The following is an 18802-nucleotide window of genomic DNA, read 5'->3' as shown; positions in this document are numbered from 1 at the left end:
TCCGTGAACGGGGTCCATGGCAGCAGAGGTCTGGACACGCCACACCCGTGCCGTCCTGCCCGGCACCGCGGGGCTGAGGGATGCGCAAGGTGAGGAGGCAGGGACGGACTCAGGGAAGGCAGCAGTGTGGATGCTGCCAGCTGCCCTGTCCTGCCGGGCAGCCTGGAGCCAGGCTGAGGTGGGGAATGGCTCTGCTGGGCCCCAGGGCTTGCCACGGGATGTCCTCCAGCTCCTGCTCCCCTGGTGCCTGCACAGGGATTCCCTGTGCCCAGCACGACCTGAGCTCTGGCTCCAGGATGGGAGACACCTCTGTGGGGCCCTGTTGGTCACACGCTGCTGGTGAGAGCCCTTGCCTGGTCCTGACGGGCAGCCCACGGCCGTGCTCACCAGGAAACACCGCAGAGCCCTGCTTGGCACTGGATCCAGCTCTGCGTCCGCCAGGCCGTCCCTGCACTCAGTCTGGCTCTCAGGCTCAGCTAATGAGGCAGGGGAGCCCGTGGTGGATGGCACCTCTTGCCCCGCGGGGCCGGGAGTCCCCAGCACTGCCCAGGCCCGCTGTGAGCCCCGGCGGTGGCTGTGGGGCCAGGCAGGGCCGCGCTGCTGTGACCGGAGAAGGAGCCGGGCCCTGGGCCCTGGCCCCGCCCGGGCTCCTGGCGTCCGGATCTGCCGAAGAACAGAACGTTATCCTGCACAAGGGGTCTCAGGCTCCTCCTGCGCAGAGAAGGAGATGTCTCCATAGTAACTGGCACATTTGGAGGGCAGGAGGCACAGAGGACGGGAGACAAAGCCTGTGCGGGAGCGGCGGGCAGGGACCCTCGGGCCCGCGGTGCTGCTCGGCCGGGGCGAAGGCGCTGTCACCCCGAGCCCCGCTGGCATCGGCTCAGCACCGGCCCCAGCCCGGCCCCGCTGCTCCGTGAGGAGGCAGGTGTGGCACTGCCGTGGCAGCGCCCCGGTGCCGGTGGCAGTGCCCCTGTCCGTGTGGCAGGGGTGGCTTTTGGCACCAGCCTGCAGAGCCAGAGCCGCGGGCCCGGGCGGGGCGGCTGCAGGTCCGGCTGCGCTGCGGCACCTGGGCCGGGCAGGTGCGGGTGGGCGGCGGGGCCCTGCGGGGAGCGGGCACTGCCCACCCTGCCCACCGCTGCCAGCCCCGCCGGCAGAACCGCGCTGAGCCACGGCGCCAGCAGAGTCGTTGGGCTGGCGTTAATCAACATTCATTCATGTTTCCAAGTGTAAATTGAGCATTTGTTTAATTATGTGTAAGCAGCAATACATTCTGGCCATTATCTAAATCACTATTTTATTTCCTGGATGTGGTTTCATAATGCCGGGTTTGTGCTCCAGCCTCTGCATCATTAACAGAGAAGAGTTAATGAATATAAAAGCGTAAAGGCTAATTACACTTTAATTTACAATCATGGTCTCATTTTGGGACCACATGAAATCTGTTTTGAAAACAATTAAAACAAAAAAAAAAAAAAAGCCCAGTGAAGGTCTGGTGAGTGGAAGGGTTTTGGCACAAAGCGAGCAGTGCCGGTGGTCACCAAGCCCATGGAGCTGCGGCTGCTCGGCACCACGGCTGCCCACCACGGGTCCCTCACTCTCCCCTTGGCCCTGCAGGGTGACGCAGGGGCCGCTGCAGCTGTGGGGACAGTGCTGAGGGATGTAAATTGGAGCCCGAGCGGGAGCACAGTTCACTGGAAGGAGACAAAGATTTATTGGGCTGCAGATGTTGAAAGCAAAATTCAGCGAGAGTGCTGACTCCAGCACTTTGCAGTATTTACCATTCCTGGGGATCCAGTTCTGTGCCTCCCTGCAGGTACCGGTGCCTGGTCCCTGGGGGGACAGTGGCTGAAGATGAAGCTCGTGGCAGGAGTGGTGAAGGTGAGCAGGACCAGGCTCTCTCTCTCTGCCACACTGTCTGCGGGAGGATCCCGCTGGGCAGTGGAGATTTTGTAACCTCAGGTACTGGGTGTCAGGGCAGCTCCCTGCAGGCTGTGCCAGGCAGAGCCCCTGGGTCTGATGCCATCATCCATGGCAGAGGCCACAGATGTCCCAGAGCCTCTGAGCATTGTCACAGCTGATGCCATGCCTAGGCCCGAGGCAGGAACCGTCCCCACTGGCATGGGATCGCCTTTCTGGATCTGGCTGTGGGTTACAGGTGGGATTCTGGGGCTGAGCTGTAGGCTGGGAGGAGAGCAGGGCCCTGGGGAGCAGAACTGGAGCCTGTGCTCCCATACTTTGCAATGGGTGAATACCTGTTTGTATTTCCTTTATTCTGATTCCCTCAACAATGGGATAAAAGCTGTGTGCTGAGACCAGGAGGGAGCAGTGGCCTCGGAGCCAGAGGCTCATTCCCTTCGCTGGGCTGGCTGCCTGCAGCCAGCAGAGGATATAAATCTCCCTGAGAAAACCACTTTGCTCACACAATTCCAATCCAACAGGGCATCGTGGCATCACTCACTTCTTGTTTTATTTAGCTGATAATCTTTTATTGGGCCAGTTGAGCCCTGTAGAAGCAGGATGCCTTTACTGGCGCTCAGAGCTGGGAGCTCAAGGACCCGGGCACTGGGATGGCAGTGATGCCCATCCCTGCCAGGGCTCAGCTCAGACAGTGCTCTGGCTGTGCTGGGACGTGTCCCCCAGGCCGGTCCCCTGAGCTGATGCCCTGCAGAAGCACTGAAGCCTCCGTGGTTTTGCTCACCCTGCCTATGGTGGAGGACAGGAGGTGTCCTACTGCCAGGTGTTTCTGAAGGTGGCTCAGGGACATTTGCTCAGGGGGATTTACAGGACTCAGCACTCATGGAGCCAGGGCTCTGTGGGCACCTCTCCTGCTGGTGGATGTGCTGAGCAGGGACAGGGGAGGCCCCTTCACCAGTGGGCACCGTGACAGGCCCTTGCTGGGAGGTGGGTGCCAGATCTCTGCCATCCCCCTGGTCCCTGTGGGCTCCACGTGCCTGGTGGTGGGATCCCATCCCCAGTCCAATGCAGGCACCTGGAAACGCCTCCCCTTCCTGTCCCTCGCCAGGGCTGATGCAGGAGCTATGCCACAGCTGAAACCTCGTGCATCCCTCAGACAGGTTTGTCATCCAGCTTGTCACTGCGCGGCAGGGCCATGTCACTAATGAACACATCCAGGGGCTGAGTGCCTGCGGTCGCTAATTGAAAGTGCACACAATTGGGAATTCATGTGGGTTAGGCATAGTCCCTGCACTAACAGGGGTTTGACTTTCAAAAATCCATGGCTACCGAGGGCAGCAGAGGAGGAATGGCTGCAGTGCCCTGTCCGTGCTGGGAGCAGCCAGTGGCATCACACGGGTCAGACCTTCATCACCTCCACTGCCCTGAGAAATGCGGTACCTGCAGCTGAGGGGGGTGTCAGGGCTGCTGAGGGCTCCGGGTATCTGGGGAGGTGTTGGTTCCAATGTGTTGTGTCTCACGAGGGCTGAAGGCTCACTCAGGACCTTTTGCAGTAGCACTGGTGGTTGCAGGGGTCACCTGCCCTCAGCTCCCCTTGGCAGCTGCGTGAGGAGGCTGCTTGTGCAGGGCATCATCAGCTCCCCAGAGCTCCCCCTTGTCAGTGTTCCCACCTTCCCACTAATCCTTGTCATCCCAAATCTTATCAGCACTGATTTGATATTTACTTCCAAATCGTGGATGAACATGTTGAACATCATCATCCGATCATGATTCCCCATTGACAACCACTTTTTGAGACCTGTCAGTCAGCCAATTCTTAATCCTTCTAATGTGAGCTCTATTGATATTATATACAGCTAATTTTTTAATCAAAACGTCATGTGCTATTAAATCAAATGCCGAACAGAAGCCAAAGCACACCACTGCTCCTCAGCTACTTCTATTAGGTAAACTTTTAAATTCAAGGAACGAAACCAAATTTTTTGACAAGCCTGATTTCCCATCCAGCCATGCTCCTGGCTCTGGTTACAGCCCTGCTCACTACCACCTGCAGCTATTCCAGCTCCTCAGCCTTTCCCCGGGATGGACACGACTGGACGGGTGAGTGTGGCCGGAGGGGTGTGTCCTGCAAGGTTGGCTCGGGGCTGGATGTGCCGGGGGAGGGCTGGGTGCCAGGGCAGAGCTGCTGCCGGCATGGAGGAGCCGACTCCAGGCCACTTCACAGTTAAAGTCTTGGTGGAGAAGTGGGAATTTTCCTCCTGTGCTGGATGCAGCCTCTGACCTGAAAATGCCGGCCCAGCCTCCCCGGATGCGGAGCAGGAGCAGGCGTGCAAATGCGATATGACAGCACAAGACACACCAATATGGTTACCAGCTGTCCGGCCGCCACTGGGCCGTACTGGGTGGGAAGGCGATGCCCCAGTCACAGATGCATTTCGGGGGGAGGAGGGAGGGCTCGGGCAGGGCCAGGCTCGGGCACGTACGTGCGGGCAGGCACACGCTGCCCGGTGCCGGGTCTCTGGGACAGCACCAGTACTCATCAGACCGGGACCAACCCGCAGGTCCCACTGGTGTCACCCTGGATGGTGCTTGGGTGCAGTTTGGGTGCCTTTGCCACCGTGGCCAAGCTTTGGGGACCCCTGGCTTGAGCCAGGCTGCTGCCCGGAGACCCCCTCCAGCTGCCCCACATATGGGCTCCTGCACTGGTCCATCCAGTGCAAGGCAACTTCCCCAGCTCTGTCCCCACCAGCTCAACCAACCCTTTGTAAATCTAAATTAATAAGGTTGCACAGCTACAGACACAGGAGCATGAGCTGTGTCTTGTCTTTGTCGATCAATGCTTTCTATCATCCCATAAAGCTGATTAAAAAGCAGAGCAGTTCATCTCACCGGGTTCCGCATCCCAACATTATAAATTTGATATTCCGGTTAATGATTGTCAGCACTGGTGGAGGACACGGAAGCTGGTCAGTATTTGTAGTTTATAATTAATATTGGAGCATTGGAGTTTATATATAATATTGGAGCATTGCTGCAGAGGATACCAAGGAGGAATTTGGGATGGTTAGGAATTTATTGTCCCTAAAATGCTGAAGAGCAAGAGAAGGGCAGTTTGTGTGTCCAGCATTGCCCGTGCCAGAGGGACACAGAGTGACCAGCGTCACCTGTCACAGTCACCAGCTCTGTGCCTGTGTCCCCCGTGTTGCTGGAAGGGTCAGCCGAGGGGGATCAGCACATCCCAGCCCTTCCCTGTTGTCTGCAGGGAGGCTGCAATGAACAGATGTCTCTGCCCCAGCTCTGGACACAGGGATGTTGGTCCCTCAGGCTAGACGGTGACCTGGTTGCCGATGCCAGCTGCTTGGAGAGCCCATGGATGGATGATGTTGTGCATCCCGGTCTGGCAGCCGTGCCGGGGGTCACAGCCCCTCGGTGGCTGCGGGCAGGGCTATGGTGGCTGGTCCTTGCCAGTCGTGTGGCACAGGGCAGAAAGTGCCACCAGTGGGTCCCACAGTCACTGCCTGGGCCAGCACAGGGAGGTTTGGGACTTTCTCCAGAAATAAGAAACTTGACCCCAAAGGAGTGTCCTGAGCTGTTTCTCCGGGATAAAACCCCGTAACTTGATCCGGTCCCGAATGTCATGTCCTGGATCGGTGAGGTGCACGGGGGGTTTGAGGGCATCACTGGCCCTCCAGACAGGAGCAGGGATACGGACAGGGATACAGATAGGGGCAGGGATAGAGACAGGGATAGGGACAGGGAAAGGGACAGGGAAAAGCACATAGACGGGGTAGGGACAGGGAAAAGGACAGGAACAAGGACAGGGAAAGCGACAGGGGAGCGGGCAGGGACGGGCGCTGGCGGCGGTCGCGCAGCCGGTGCCGCGCCGGGGGCTGCGATCGGCGGCCTCAAGGTGGCACCGTAAGAGTGGAAACGGCGCGGCAGAACAAAGGCTCAGCTCAGAGCCCCCAGCCCAGCTCAGAGCCCCCAGCCCAGCTCAGAGCCCCCAGCACGGCCGAGAGCCCCCAGCACGGCCGAGAGCCCCCAACCCGACTCAGAGCCCCCAGCCCAGCCCAGAGACCCCAACCTAGCTCAGAGCCCCCAGCCCAGCTCAGAGCCCCCAGCTCAGCTCAGAGACCCCAGCCCAGCTCAGAGCCCCCAGCACAGCTCAGAGCCCCCAGCACGGCCGAGAGCCCCCAGCCCAGCTCAGAACCCCCAACCCAGCTCAGAGCCCCCAGCCCAGTTCAGAACCCCCAGCCCAGCTCAGAACCCCCAGCACGGCCGAGAGCCCCCAGCCCAGCTCAGAGCCCCCAGCCCAGCTCAGAGCCCCCAGCTCAGCTCAGAGCCCCCAGCCCAGCTCAGAGCCCCCAGCCCAGCTCAGAGTCCCCAGCCCAGCTCAGAGCCCCCAGCACGGCCGAGAGCCCCCAGCCCAGCTCAGAGCCCCCAGCCCAGCTCAGAGCCCCCAGCCCAGCTCAGAGCCCCCAGCACGGCCGAGAGCCCCCAGCACGGCCGAGAGCCCCCAGCCCAGCTCAGAGCCCCCAGCCCGACTCAGAGCCCCCAGCACAGCTCAGAGCCCCCAGCCCAGCTCAGAGCCCCCAGCCCAGCTCAGAGCCCCCAGCACGGCCGAGAGCCCCCAGCACGGCCGAGAGCCCCCAACCCGACTCAGAGCCCCCAGCCCAGCCCAGAGACCCCAACCCAGCTCAGAGCCCCCAGCCCAGCTCAGAGCCCCCAGCTCAGCTCAGAGACCCCAGCCCAGCTCAGAACCCCCAGCACGGCCGAGAGCCCCCAGCCCGGCTCAGAGCCCCCAGCACAGCTCAGAGCCCCCAGCCCAACTCAGAGCCCCCAGCCCAGCTCAGAGCCCCCAGCTCAACTCAGAGCTCCTAGCACAGCTCAGAGCCCCCAGCCCAGCTCAGAGCCCCCAGCACGGCCGAGAGCCCCCAGCCCAGCTCAGAGCCCCCAGCCCAGCTCAAAGTCCCCAGCCCAACTCAGAGCCACCAGCCCAGCTCAGAGCCCCCAGCCCAGCTCAGAGCCCCCAGCCCGGCTCAGAGCCCCCAGCCCAGCTCAGAGCCCCCAGCCCAGCTCAGAGCCCCCAGCTCAACTCAGAGCCCCCAGCCCAGCTCAGAGACCCCAGCCCAGCTCAGAACCCCCAGCCCAGCTCAGAGACCCCAACCCGACTCAGAGCCCCCGTCCAAGCTCAGAGCCTGAAGTCCCTGGACAGAACAGGAGGGTCACGATGCCACCGGCAAAAATCCCAGCACTGGTGAGAAAAAAGGGTCATGAGAGTGGCAGAGCTGGGGGCCTTGGGGCACCCACAGCTCCGGCCAGCGCGGGGCAACAGGACCCCCACGAGCAGCCAGCGTGAGGCTCCGCATGGCCCGGGGCAGTGTCAGTCACAGCTCAGAGGCGACCGGGCTGATGGTATGTGTCAAACACCCCGCGTCTCCAGGGATTTTGGGGTGAGTGTCGTGTTTCTGTGTTTCTCCAGGCGTGGGGAGGCGGATACCGTGTGTGTGGTGTAGGGCTGGTGCCCGCTGGAGGCGATGGCACGGGCGCAGCCGGCCCTTTGGTGCCAGGTGTGATGCTGGGGGCCCCAGCTCCCTCTCCCTTATTCAGGCACAGGGATGCTGATCCTGAAACGCAGCCCAAACCCAGTGGTGGGTGTGGGGTGTCCTCCTGCCCGACTCCCCCCGGCCACTTGCCCCTGCCTGGGCCGTGAGCCCCCGCTGGCTGCCGGGGCGCGGGAGGTGCCCTCCTGCTAATTGGAGTGTGCTGAGGAGGAACCCGCTCAGCTCTGCCTGCCTTGACATTAAGACCTAAACTTGCTGTAAAACCAAATGGATGTGCACACCCACATCCACGAGGCTTTTAGTTCAGCAACAAGTGAATCCATCAAAGCCCAGCACCTAATTTAATAGCAATAATGAAAGGTGTGCGTCACTATTAATTTAAGCACTCCAACATTAGCCTTGCACTTAGAAACCAGCAAGGCAAAGCTATTTACAAATGAATGTACCAGGGCAATAAATTGAAAGGACTGGTCTGACCTGCGGTGGCGGCTTTCTTCATTTATACATAGACATATTTCTATAGATGCATTTATTCCTATCTCTTTAGCGAACTCTCCCTAATTAAGTTGAAGTGGCAGTGGAAGTGCGGCAGTAAGTGTGGAAAGAAGCTGCTGAAAATGTATTTAATTCATTATAAATAATCTTTGATACTGTGAGGTTGCATAAAGGTTTTCAGTATCAGAGCAGGACACCGAGGAAGGCCGAGGAGATCATCTGCACACAGTGGGAGTGTCTGCATCCCGTGGTTTGACGTCCTCATGCCAGGGAAGGGGGAGCGCGACTGGTGGGAGCCTCCGTTGGCACCGGGGGCCTGTGGAGCCCCAGCTCCGGGAGCACCGCGGCACGAGCAGGGTAAGGCCCATGAACACGGGGCTCTGGCTCCGAGCGGCTGCGCGTGCCCCCGGGATGGGAATGCATGAGAGGAGGAAGGTGTATGTCACCCGCATTAAAGGAGTTTAATGTGCTCGGAGTCACATTATTGTACCCTTGCAGAATACATTATCTGTCACGCTGCCTTTACAGGCTGTCACCTCGCAGAGAGGCTGCGGAGTTCCTGGAAACCATTATCAGCCTCTAATGATATTATCAAAATTGGAGCACTCGTGGCATGGTGGGGGCCGAGGATTCATCGCCTCTGCCACCACTTTCTGTGTCCTGAGAGGCCGTGGGAGCAGCGGGACAGGGCTGAGGCTGCACAGATCCTCCTCTGGAGCACAAGTCCCGTGGGTGATGTCCTGAGGGGTGCGGAGGACCCCTGCGTGGTCCCGAGAGCCACTGTGAGGACTGGGGTTGGCACCTTGGGTGGGGGCACCTGCCCCTGGCCCTTCCCCGTAAGATCTGTGGAGGAGCCCAGCCCATGGAGTGGGACAGTGCGCACCACATCCCACTCCAGGGTGCCCTTCCCATGACGCCGGTGACCCCGAGGGCTGCTCTGCCCTCTCCCTGTGTGGTGGCACTACAGAAAAACAGTCGTCTTTTTTGGAGTGTAATCTTCTGCCTGCGACAAGGAGGCACGCAAACTGATAAATTGCAGATTAAACGAGTGCCACACTCCACTCCAGCCCTGGCTGTTAATTCCCCTGTTGTGCAATTCCCGGCTCTCAGGGCCTGTCAATTCCAGCTAATCGCAGGAGGCACTAAAACACTCTGCCCTGACAGCCCCGGATCGAGGCACCCCTGACTCCCGGCTCAGGTGGATTGCACGCATCACTTATGCACAAATCAGCAATATGCCAGCAGGGAGGAATTATGTCCGATGACAGCCCAGACATGAGGTACATATTGCAGAGCCGGCGAGCCCCAGCCGCCGTGACAGATTGCGGCGCGGGGCTGCGCTGGTGCGGGAGCAGATCCCGGCTGCACCGGCCCCGAGCACACCCGGAGCCACCGGCACCGCGCCTGTGCTGCGACAGGATGGGGCAGCACTCCCAGCCCGGCCCCATCCCTGCCCCTGACCCTGTCCCCATCCCTGTCCCTGTTCTTGTCCCCATCCCTGTCAGTGCCACGACCCGGGCTGCCCAAAGGGGCTGGCGCTGGCATCAAGGGAAAGGAGGAGGGCACGGGGCTGGGGATGGCACCGTGGGCACAGGGGCTGTCCCACCCAGGACGAGGGCTGCCAAAACATCCTGCTGCGCCCAGCTGGGGTGGGGACCAGCCCTGCTCAGCCCCGCTCAGCCCAGCCCGGCTCTGCTGTAACATTTAACTTGTCGTAGTCTGTGATCCTGAAAAGCTGAAATTAATGACAGCCTTGCAGTTGCTCATTAATAATTGCTTCATTACTGTACGCAGTTGCAGCCTCCTGACAATAATGGGGTTTGCTGGTGTATTTCTAATTATCTGGCATTTCAGCTCCCTAATAGAGTCCCGGAGCTCCCTGACGAGATCTTGCTCTCCAGCAGGAGCACAGCCCAGCCCGCTCAGCCCCGACACCGCTGGCAGCCCACGTGCTCCTTCATCTACAGCTCCTGGGAAGAGGCTGAACAGCCGTGGTGAGGCCTCATGCAGGACCTGGGGGCACCAAGACTCACCACGCTTGGGCTGAACTCTCCCATATCCCCATCGCACGCCTGGGGCTCGTGCCAAGGTCAGTTTGGGAGGAACGGCATCGGGAGAGGCGTTGGGAGCTCCAGAGCACTAAGCAGGTACGTGCCTGTGGCTGGCAATGCTCAGTATGGCCACACCACAGCCATCCCCATGGCTACACCGCGACCATCCCCATGGCCACACCACAGCCATCCCCACGGCCAGGCCACGCTGCGGCCGTCCCCATGGCCACACCACAGCTATGCCCATGGCCACACCGCAGCCATCCCCATGGCCACACCACAGCCATCCCCACGGCCAGGCCACATTGCGGCCGTCCCCATGGCCACACCACAGCCATCCCCATGGCCAGGCCACACTGCAGCCGTCCCCATGGCCACACCACAGCCATCCCCCATGGCCACACCGCGGCCATCCCCACGGCCAGGCCACACCGCAGCCATCCCCATGGCCACAGCGCGGCCATCCCCACGGCCAGGCCACACCATGGCCGTCCCCATGGCCACACCACAGCCATCCCCATGGCCTCACCACAGCCATCCCCATGGCCTCACCACAGCCATCCCCACGGCCAGGCCACACCACAGCCATCCCCATGGCCACACCACAGCCATCCCCATGGCCTCACCACAGCCATCCCCACGGCCAGGCCACACCACGGCCATCCCCATGGCCACAGCGCGGCCATCCCCACGGCCAGGCCACACCATGGCCGTCCCCATGGCCACACCACAGCCATCCCCATGGCCTCACCACAGCCATCCCCACGGCCAGGCCACACCACGGCCATCCCCATGGCCACACCATGGCTGTCCCCATGGCCACACCACGGCCACACCACGGCCATGCCTGTGGCCACGGCAGCCCCAGCAGCCCTGGCGCTGCTGCTTGGGTGTGTTCCAGCCCGGGTGAGCAGAGCCAAGAGGAGGTGCCAGAAGCCTCTGTGGTGCCCAGGGCAGGGCTGGCTCAGCCAGGGCCGCGGTGCTGCGGGCGGTGGCTGCACTCCCGGCGTGTTCCAGCTCCTCGCAGAAATCCACCCGGCAGTGGCAGCGGTGGCAGCGGTGGCAGCGGTGGCAGCGGTGGCGGGGGAGTCGCGGCAGTGTCCCCACGCTCACAGCACGGAAATGACCACTTGTGCCCCATTGCAGCCCCCGCCACCGCTCCCAGCCCATTACGGCGCAGGCGGCCCCCGCGCTCCCACCTGGGGAGGGGGCTCATTTGTAGTTAAAAATCTATTGTGACTTGTCAGAAAAATGAATAAATGAGCACATTATTTTTTCATTTTGGAGCTCAGCATCTGTTTGTCTAATCAAGAAAGAGAACTGGGAAAGTCAACCAGGGCTGACGCACACATTTTATTTAACTTTTCCTCTGTCAAAGGAGTTTAAATGTGTAATGAACAGGCCATGGTGATTTGAAATATAATCCCATTACTCTGATGAGATTACCCAGGCTGTGAGAGTTCACAAATCATGCTTAGGGTTTTTAGAGTGAACAACACCCTGTTGAGATTTTTTTCTCTTTTTGCATTTAAGCAGAGGTGTGTGGGGAGAATAAAACATGACAGTGCTTAACCCTTCAGACAGTGGAGCAGCAGCATGGGGCTGTGCCTGGGGCTAGCCCTCCCCGTGCCCCAGCTTTTGGTGACCCTCCCATGGTCACGGCAGCGATGCCAGGGAGCAGCACCTGGCCAGGGCACGCTCCTGCTGGCCCAGCTGGCCATGTGCCCACTGTGCCTGCACATCCCTGCCCTCGTCGCCGTCCTTGTCCCAGTGCTGCACAGGGTGGCTGTGCTGGGATGTGATTTAAGGGGCATTAATTTCAGCTGCAGCAGCAGCACCCAGCCCCACCCGTCGCCACAGCAGCGCATTTCCGTGAATTCATGGGCCCATTACAAACATGTCTCCATAAATAACTCCCCCCATTAATCTCAGGGCTGCACCCACGGCTGTGAGATGGGTTTCGCCTGCTTGTCCCAGTGCCAGGTCTCAGACCTGCCTGAGGGGCAGCTGCAAAACCCCTGGGATGCACCAGGCTCCCGCCAACCCACACACAAAGGTGCCTCTGGCTGGAATTGGTCCTCTGGGAGTTCATGGCAAACCCCTGAGGAGCGCAGGGAGAGCATCAAGTGCTCCGGCCTTGGGTGCCAGCACGTGCCAGGGTGCCCTGGGTGTCCCCTGCTCAAAGGTCACTCTGGTGTTCTCCAATGCTCTGATAAAACCAAGGAGGTGGAGGGGAACTGTCCCTGTGGACAAGACTCCTCCAACAGCAGGAGTCAGAGAAAATTCAGGGAATCTCTGCTGCCTCCAGCAGCTGCCTGTGCGCGGCAGGCCGGAGCCATCCTCGGCGTGAGCCGCGGCCGCGCTGCTCTGCCCAGTAGCAGGGATGGAGGAACAGCTTGCCTTGCTGACCCAGTTGAATGCCCATCTGACTCAATTACATCTACAGCTACAGGGGAAAGACCAGCCCGTGATGGCTCCATGCTCAGCTGTGCACACATTGCAGCCATGAGCTCCGATTTAACTCCTTCAGAAACACTGAGGAGCACAAATATGTGTTTGGGGGAGGGCTGCTCAGCTCCTGGAGTGCTGGATCTTTCCAGGATTTAAGGAAGGTTTCCTGCATGCCATGTATCAAACTGAATATGATCTTTGGAAGCAAATTTGCTTTTAAACTGTCAATGGTCCTTTCGGAGCAAATAAACTCACTTTGGGCTCCAAAGCTCCCCACTCCTCACCCAGCCCTTGGAGCAACCTCCGTCTGTCCATCCATCCATCTCTGCCTGGCTCCCAGGGACACCCAAACCAGGAACAGGCAGTGGAACTGACAAGAGGGTGTGAACACAGCTGGTCTGGGCAAGGGACTGTGCCACAAATGTCACCACACACAGCAGAGATACTATTATTTGAGTTTTTTAAGTTCTGCTGAGAGCAAACCTGCACATGCTGAATCCCCACTGATGATAAATACATGTGAGGGGGTGGCAACAGCACTATGGCCATGGAAACAGGAGATTGCTGCAGTTTCTGGTACCAAATAGGCAATTTTTCAGTTCAGTTAAAAAGAATTGAAACTGGGTGGCCAAAGAACATTCACAGAACAACTTTAATGTTAAATAGTTCACAGAGTCAGTTAAAAGAGTCATTTACATCGAAGGGGCTTTTCCCATTGTATCTGTGCTGCATTTGCACATAGAAAATATTAAAAAATTAATAGAATACTATAAAATAGAGTTTCTCTTGTTTTGCAGGTATCATGGAAGACTGTACAGGGAGGCCTGGCCTCGGTGGTGCAGGGCTGAGCCCCTGAAACCCAGAACATAAACACAACAGGTGAGACACAGACCCTCCCTCTGCCCCAGGGGCTGCTCCCACACGCTGTGTTAAGGCTCAGGAAGTTTTCTCTGTACAAAAGCAAAGTGGGAGGCTGGCAGAGGGTGGGCAGTGCCAGAGGGAGCTGCCCCCAGCCCTGTGGGGAACCGGGGCAGTTCTACAAAAGCGGGGTGTGTGTGCAGAGCTCCAGTGACCTGGAGATGGACGAAAGACACCTCTGGTGAATTCAACCAAAAAGGCGGCTCTGGGTCCCAGCAATCCATTCCCACGTTCCCTGATGTGTTAAGGATGGACAAGGCCAAGATAGTTACAAATCCCAGTACAAAGTAGTTCTTAATTTTTATTTTTAAAGAATAATATTGAGAGAAGGTGAAGGCATTTCTCAGTCCCCGGGTGCAAGGTGCCTCGGTGGACGCGCCACCCCCGGGGTGGCAGCAGCTGAGGGTCCCGGGCAGGAGGATGCTCCTCTCCACCACCAAGACGTGGATTTCCAACCACTGTGCTGCCTTCAGCAAGGAACTTCCAATAAAGCATTTGCAAAGCTGAAAAGCACAGTTAAATAAAAATATTTTTGAACAAAACAAACACAACAGACTCGACTGTCTTAGTGCTCCCTCGCAAAGCGCTCCCCTGCCATGGCTGCTGTTCCTGGCTCGTGGATGCCTCCTGCACTTCAGCAACAGAAGTGAAACCATCTGGGACTGCAGCCTCCCCCCAAAAGAACTGTGCATCATATGGACCTTGAAAAAGATTACATCTGTTTATTAATAGTAAAAATGGATACATTTGTCCTACATTTTGTTTTTAGAAATTTGATCATGTCACAAGCAATACCTGCGTGTACGTGGGTGGATTACAGATGTATATAATTTATTTTAACCAGGCTGTGAAATAATATGTAATCACATCTCTTCTTGTGATTGTACATAATACAGTAATTAAATGATGCCAGTCTACGTCATTCTCTTATTTCCAATCAAAGGAACCTGAAGCGTAACAGTCTTCTTTCCGGCTGATATGGCTCTTTATTTCTGTCACGGGGGAGACTTCCCATCACCAACGAGGGATAATCTTCCAGCCGTGAGAGACGGGATAATTCAGATTCCTTCCTGGCCGCTCCTGCCCCGGGCAGCAGGAGCTCCACAGTCCTGGCTCCCGCCTGGCCGGGCGGGGAGCGGCTCCTCCGAACGCGGCACACAGGCTCTCCTCGAGGCTCGGCCTCACTGCTGTCCCGACTTCTTCTCCTTCTGGAAGCTAAAGCTTGTTCTCCTGCTCAGTTTTCTTTGTTTCTGAGCAAAATAATCTGCTCTGGCTGTGCTTGCTCGCGACTCTAGAATATAGTTAACCTGTAAGACACGAGATGGTGTTTAATGTTACCGGAGGCTGGGTGGGACGGCCCGGGGTGGGCAGGGACCCCACTCCACCCACTGAACTGGTCCCAGCAACCACCAGCATGATGATGGCAGAGAGCACCCAGAGTGCCAGGAGAGCCCTGGCCTGTCCTCCTGTGCCCCTCATCCTGCCTGGTCACCCAAACCTCTGGGGAAGGCAGCGAGCTGTGCAGACCCCCCAGTGCTGGGATAATCCAGTAATGAACGTCAATAAAGGACCTTATCAGCCTCAGTAAAAAGAATTCTTCCATTATGATGTTTGCATACTCAGCTAATCTCAGAGTTTCCCTGTGTTTTGGCACATTTTACTTGATGAAAGCATTTTTAAATGATATTTAACAAGCCTGCTACTCCCTAAATTTATTATCTCCAATGCTTTGTGATAATCTCAGAGATAATTTTAATGGAAGGTTAATGCAAGAATCAAAAAGATAAAAATGCCCTTTGGTCTGCCATTAGCTGGTTAATATGCTGTGGCTTAAAACTTGCACAATTTTATGCACTGTAGAGTGTTTCACTTTCATTGCATATTACAGCTTTAGGCATAAAAATATAGGGAATTTTCATGGTCAATAAAGTCTCAGTCCTTCTCACTTGATCATCTAAAAAGCCTAATCTGAAAAGTCTGATTTTTCTGCGCTCCCTAATGCTGATGGAATTGAAAACAAACCAGTGACTTGTGCATGAAACCAGAGAATGTTCTATATAAACAAACCGCAACTTAGGAAAAAAGTACTGCTCAATATTATTTCTCTCTTGAATATTCATGGTATTGATACTAAACTTTTTTTTAGCCTTTGTTTATGATCAGTCTCAGATGTGTGGAGTCACCACCCCTGGAAGTGTTCAAAACCTGAGGAGATGTGGCACGGGCGTACTTGGGCAAAGGTTGGACTTGATGATCTTGAAGGTCTTTTCCAGCCTTGATGATTCTATGATTCCATGATTGTAAGTGTTTGGGATTGCAGTAGCTGATCTAAGATAAAGTGGGAACAGAAGAATTGGCCTAACAGCTCACAATAGAAACCCCCTCAAACATCCTGACCTTCTGTGTAATGAATAAAAGTTATTTTATCGCATGTCAGTTGTTTAACAATCCTCTAAACTCCGCACAGCCAATAAAAGCAAACATAACAGATGGTTTGCCAAAATTACTGCTTTTGAATTTCGACTTGCTGCAAAAGATGAACTTGTGGAAAATTCCATTTAATCTTTCAAGAGTGTAACAAAAATTTGTTTCCCAAAGCAAGGGAGTATGTGTCTATACAGAGCCCCAAGGAAAGCAAACAGTCCTGAGAGAGGATCAGGGCAGAAAAGCCCCTGTGTGCTGTGTAGGGACACCTGAGGGTGGGGGCAGAGGTGTGAGGGGCAGCAGCACCCAACCCCTGCACAGCACGGGGCTGCTGACCACGTGTCCGGAGGTGGAAACTACCTGGACACAATAAAATCTGGCAGTTTCCTATAAAATTCCACAGAAAATGGTGTCTCTGTTAACTAGAAACAAGAACAAAAGGAAATGCTGCACACAGACAGACAGCGGCTATGCGGCTGTTTGAAGGATGAATAAAAGAACACACATGGAGCAGCCCATGGGTTTAACACACCCCAGTGGTCCCCAGGCACTGTACCCTTGTGTGTTTCCAGAGCCTCCTGAATACTCACATGTCTAACAAGTGGTAAAACACCAGGATTTTGGGTCACGTTAAAATTTAATACTCACCTTCAGTACAATTTCATTGACAGTAGCAGCATCTGATTCAAAGTAAAGGTGTTTGTAGTCATGATTGCTTAGATATGTAAGTTTAAATATTGCATGACCTGCAAAGATAAGAAAAAAACTGCTTAGAATATTCCTGTAAAGTTTGAGCAGAGCTTGTGTGCCTGACAGAAGAAAACCACAGATGGTGATCTCAGCGTACCATCAGCACGACAGAAGGAAGCAATGAAATGCTGACAGGCTTCTCATGTCATTTCAATTTAAGGCAAGTGGTGGCTTACAGGAGCAGCTGAACTCCAGTCAATAAAGTTCCTTTTCCCATCACATCCCCACTGCAGGAAACGCAAAAATCCATCAAATGGCTGGTTAGCTCTGCTCGGCCCACGACGGCGCTGCAGCTCAGCCACCGCGTCGGGGAACTGCTCACGGGGCGATCCCCGCGCGCAGAGGAGAAGTGTTGTATTGAAAAGAAAAGGGCAATTAATCCCAGAATCACCACTCCAAACCCTCATCCCAAAACACCACGTGAGCCCATCCGGCTGCTGATGGCGAAGGGGAACGTCACCGACTGCACGGCACCGAGGGTCGTGGCTTGGGGCTGGGATTGCCCTTCCCACCCGTGGGACAATTGAATTGAGCTCTACCTGTAACCTGCTGGCACCTCCCGGGTGCTCGGGCCTGTCCCAAACGGAGGTTCTCCGTGCTGGCCCCGTGGACACACGGTGCTGGAGCAGCTGCTCCGTGGCTGCCCTGGGACAACGGCCCCAGACTCCGACACACAGTGCCGGGAGGGACGACTTAGACACAAAGGTCTAATGTGGAACACGTAGGAAGGCAAAATATCCTTCACTTGTATGGATGCTGATTGCTTCAAAATTAAAATTAAATGTATTCTACACATGGTACTTTTCCAACGGTTTTCTAATTTATTCAGTTCAACAGTCAAAGTTAGCAATCTATAAAGCAACAGCCACATTACTGTAAATCCAGGTCTTTCCTGCTGGAGAGCTAATTGGAAATCTTATTTACATTATCTAATTCTCCAGATTTCCAAAAAGTGACTGATATATGCTCAGATTGGTGGCCAGGAAATTTGAGATGCAAGTATTTTATTGTGGCATGTTAATTAAACACCATTATGATGCACTAATCTGGAATATAAATTCTATATTGAAAAATTGGCTAATAATAATAATAAAAACCCAACCCTTTAAATCATTTGACAAATGATGCCTCAGTGGTACTAAAAATGCGGAATTCCAAGCTGGGAGCTCATCAGCATGTTAATGCATGCAGCTCTGCCTGGAACACAGCATCTTAATGACTCCAAAAGTGCCAGTGCACCACTCTGGTGGGGATGGGACACAGCACCGTGCTCCACCAGCTCCCACCATTTTCCTTGGACATTGAACATTCCAGACTGGTTATCAGAAATGAAACTGGCACAAAACAGGGTCAGAAGGACCCCAGCGAGCTACTGTATTTCGGGTCTTGGAAGGTCATTCTGTAATTCTTGCTGTGGATCAAGACAAAACCTCTTCAAGTGTTCCCTGCTGCCCTGGGAGCCCAGCCTGGCCTCGTGCCCCCGTGACACCACATGTCCCTCGGGCACTGTCCTGCCCAGGGCAGCGTTCCCGCTGCCAGGGGCACAGAGGCTGCTCCAGTCCTGCCTGCCTGGCAGGGCACTGGCCAAGCGTGGCCCAGGCTCCTGCAGGGGCTCCCGGGAGCCACCGGGGACGCGGCGCCGATGCCGAGCCCGCGGCTGTGCAGGACCAGCCATGCAGAACACGCAGCCCCATCCTGCTGGGACTGGTGATTCAGTGGAAAGAAGCCAAGAAGACTTTTCCTTAGAAAGCCCCATTACAGCATCATGTTTATGGGCTCCAAGTCCACAACACACTACTTACAGCATGAAATATGAGTGCACTGAAATCCTAACTGGCACTTTGCTCTGCTACTCTTCTAGCCAGATGGAATTTATGAATTGTGAGATTGATTTCCATTTCCAAGAGTGCTTAAATATGTGATGTACCTCTTTCCAATAGAGCACCACCCCTGACAATTCTGAGATCAATAGGAGCTTCCATGGTTTGATGTTTCCGTATGAGAGGATCTGGTAACAAACAGCAGCAGCTCGAGTGGCTCCTACTGCACGTGACAGGAGATTTAAACCAAATGCAGATGCTGCACAAGCAGCTGTTACCATCACTCCACACCAACAGTAGCTAGGTGTTTGCAGGGAACCTCAGTGCCCTGCAATCAGGATTAATCAGCTGCACAACAACAGAAAATCCATGTTATTCCCGACTACGTTTGTCCATTAAAACAGCTATGGAAAGC

General features: G+C 55.9%; 1 protein-coding gene and 1 long non-coding RNA gene across 4 annotated transcripts in view; one reads left to right on the top strand and one right to left on the bottom strand.

Annotated features, from left to right (window-relative positions):
• The first annotated feature begins 7029 nt into the window (after positions 1-7029).
• LOC116454487 lies at positions 7030-13884 on the top strand. The gene is made up of 3 exons (XR_004244120.1): positions 7030-8330; positions 9828-10120; positions 13273-13884. It is a non-coding gene; the product is annotated as an uncharacterized LOC116454487 (long non-coding RNA).
• A 207-nt stretch (positions 13885-14091) lies between these two features.
• The window catches only part of MAPKAP1 (MAPK associated protein 1), an 84373-nt gene continuing 79662 nt past the window's right edge, over positions 14092-18802 (bottom strand). For all 3 annotated transcript variants that reach the window (XM_032131148.1, XM_032131151.1, XM_032131149.1), the window contains 2 exons: positions 16466-16563; positions 14092-14700 (listed from right to left, as the gene is read on the bottom strand). In XM_032131148.1, the coding sequence (XP_031987039.1) occupies positions 14575-14700; positions 16466-16563 (224 nt within the window). In that variant the 3' untranslated portion in view covers positions 14092-14574. The remainder of the gene's footprint in view (positions 14701-16465; positions 16564-18802) is intronic.

Source organism: Corvus moneduloides, chromosome 21 (genome assembly GCF_009650955.1).
Source record: "Corvus moneduloides isolate bCorMon1 chromosome 21, bCorMon1.pri, whole genome shotgun sequence".
NCBI lineage: Eukaryota > Metazoa > Chordata > Aves > Passeriformes > Corvidae > Corvus > Corvus moneduloides.
The sequence above is the reverse complement of the archived record's forward strand: the minus strand, read 5'-3'. Positions and strand labels throughout refer to the sequence as shown.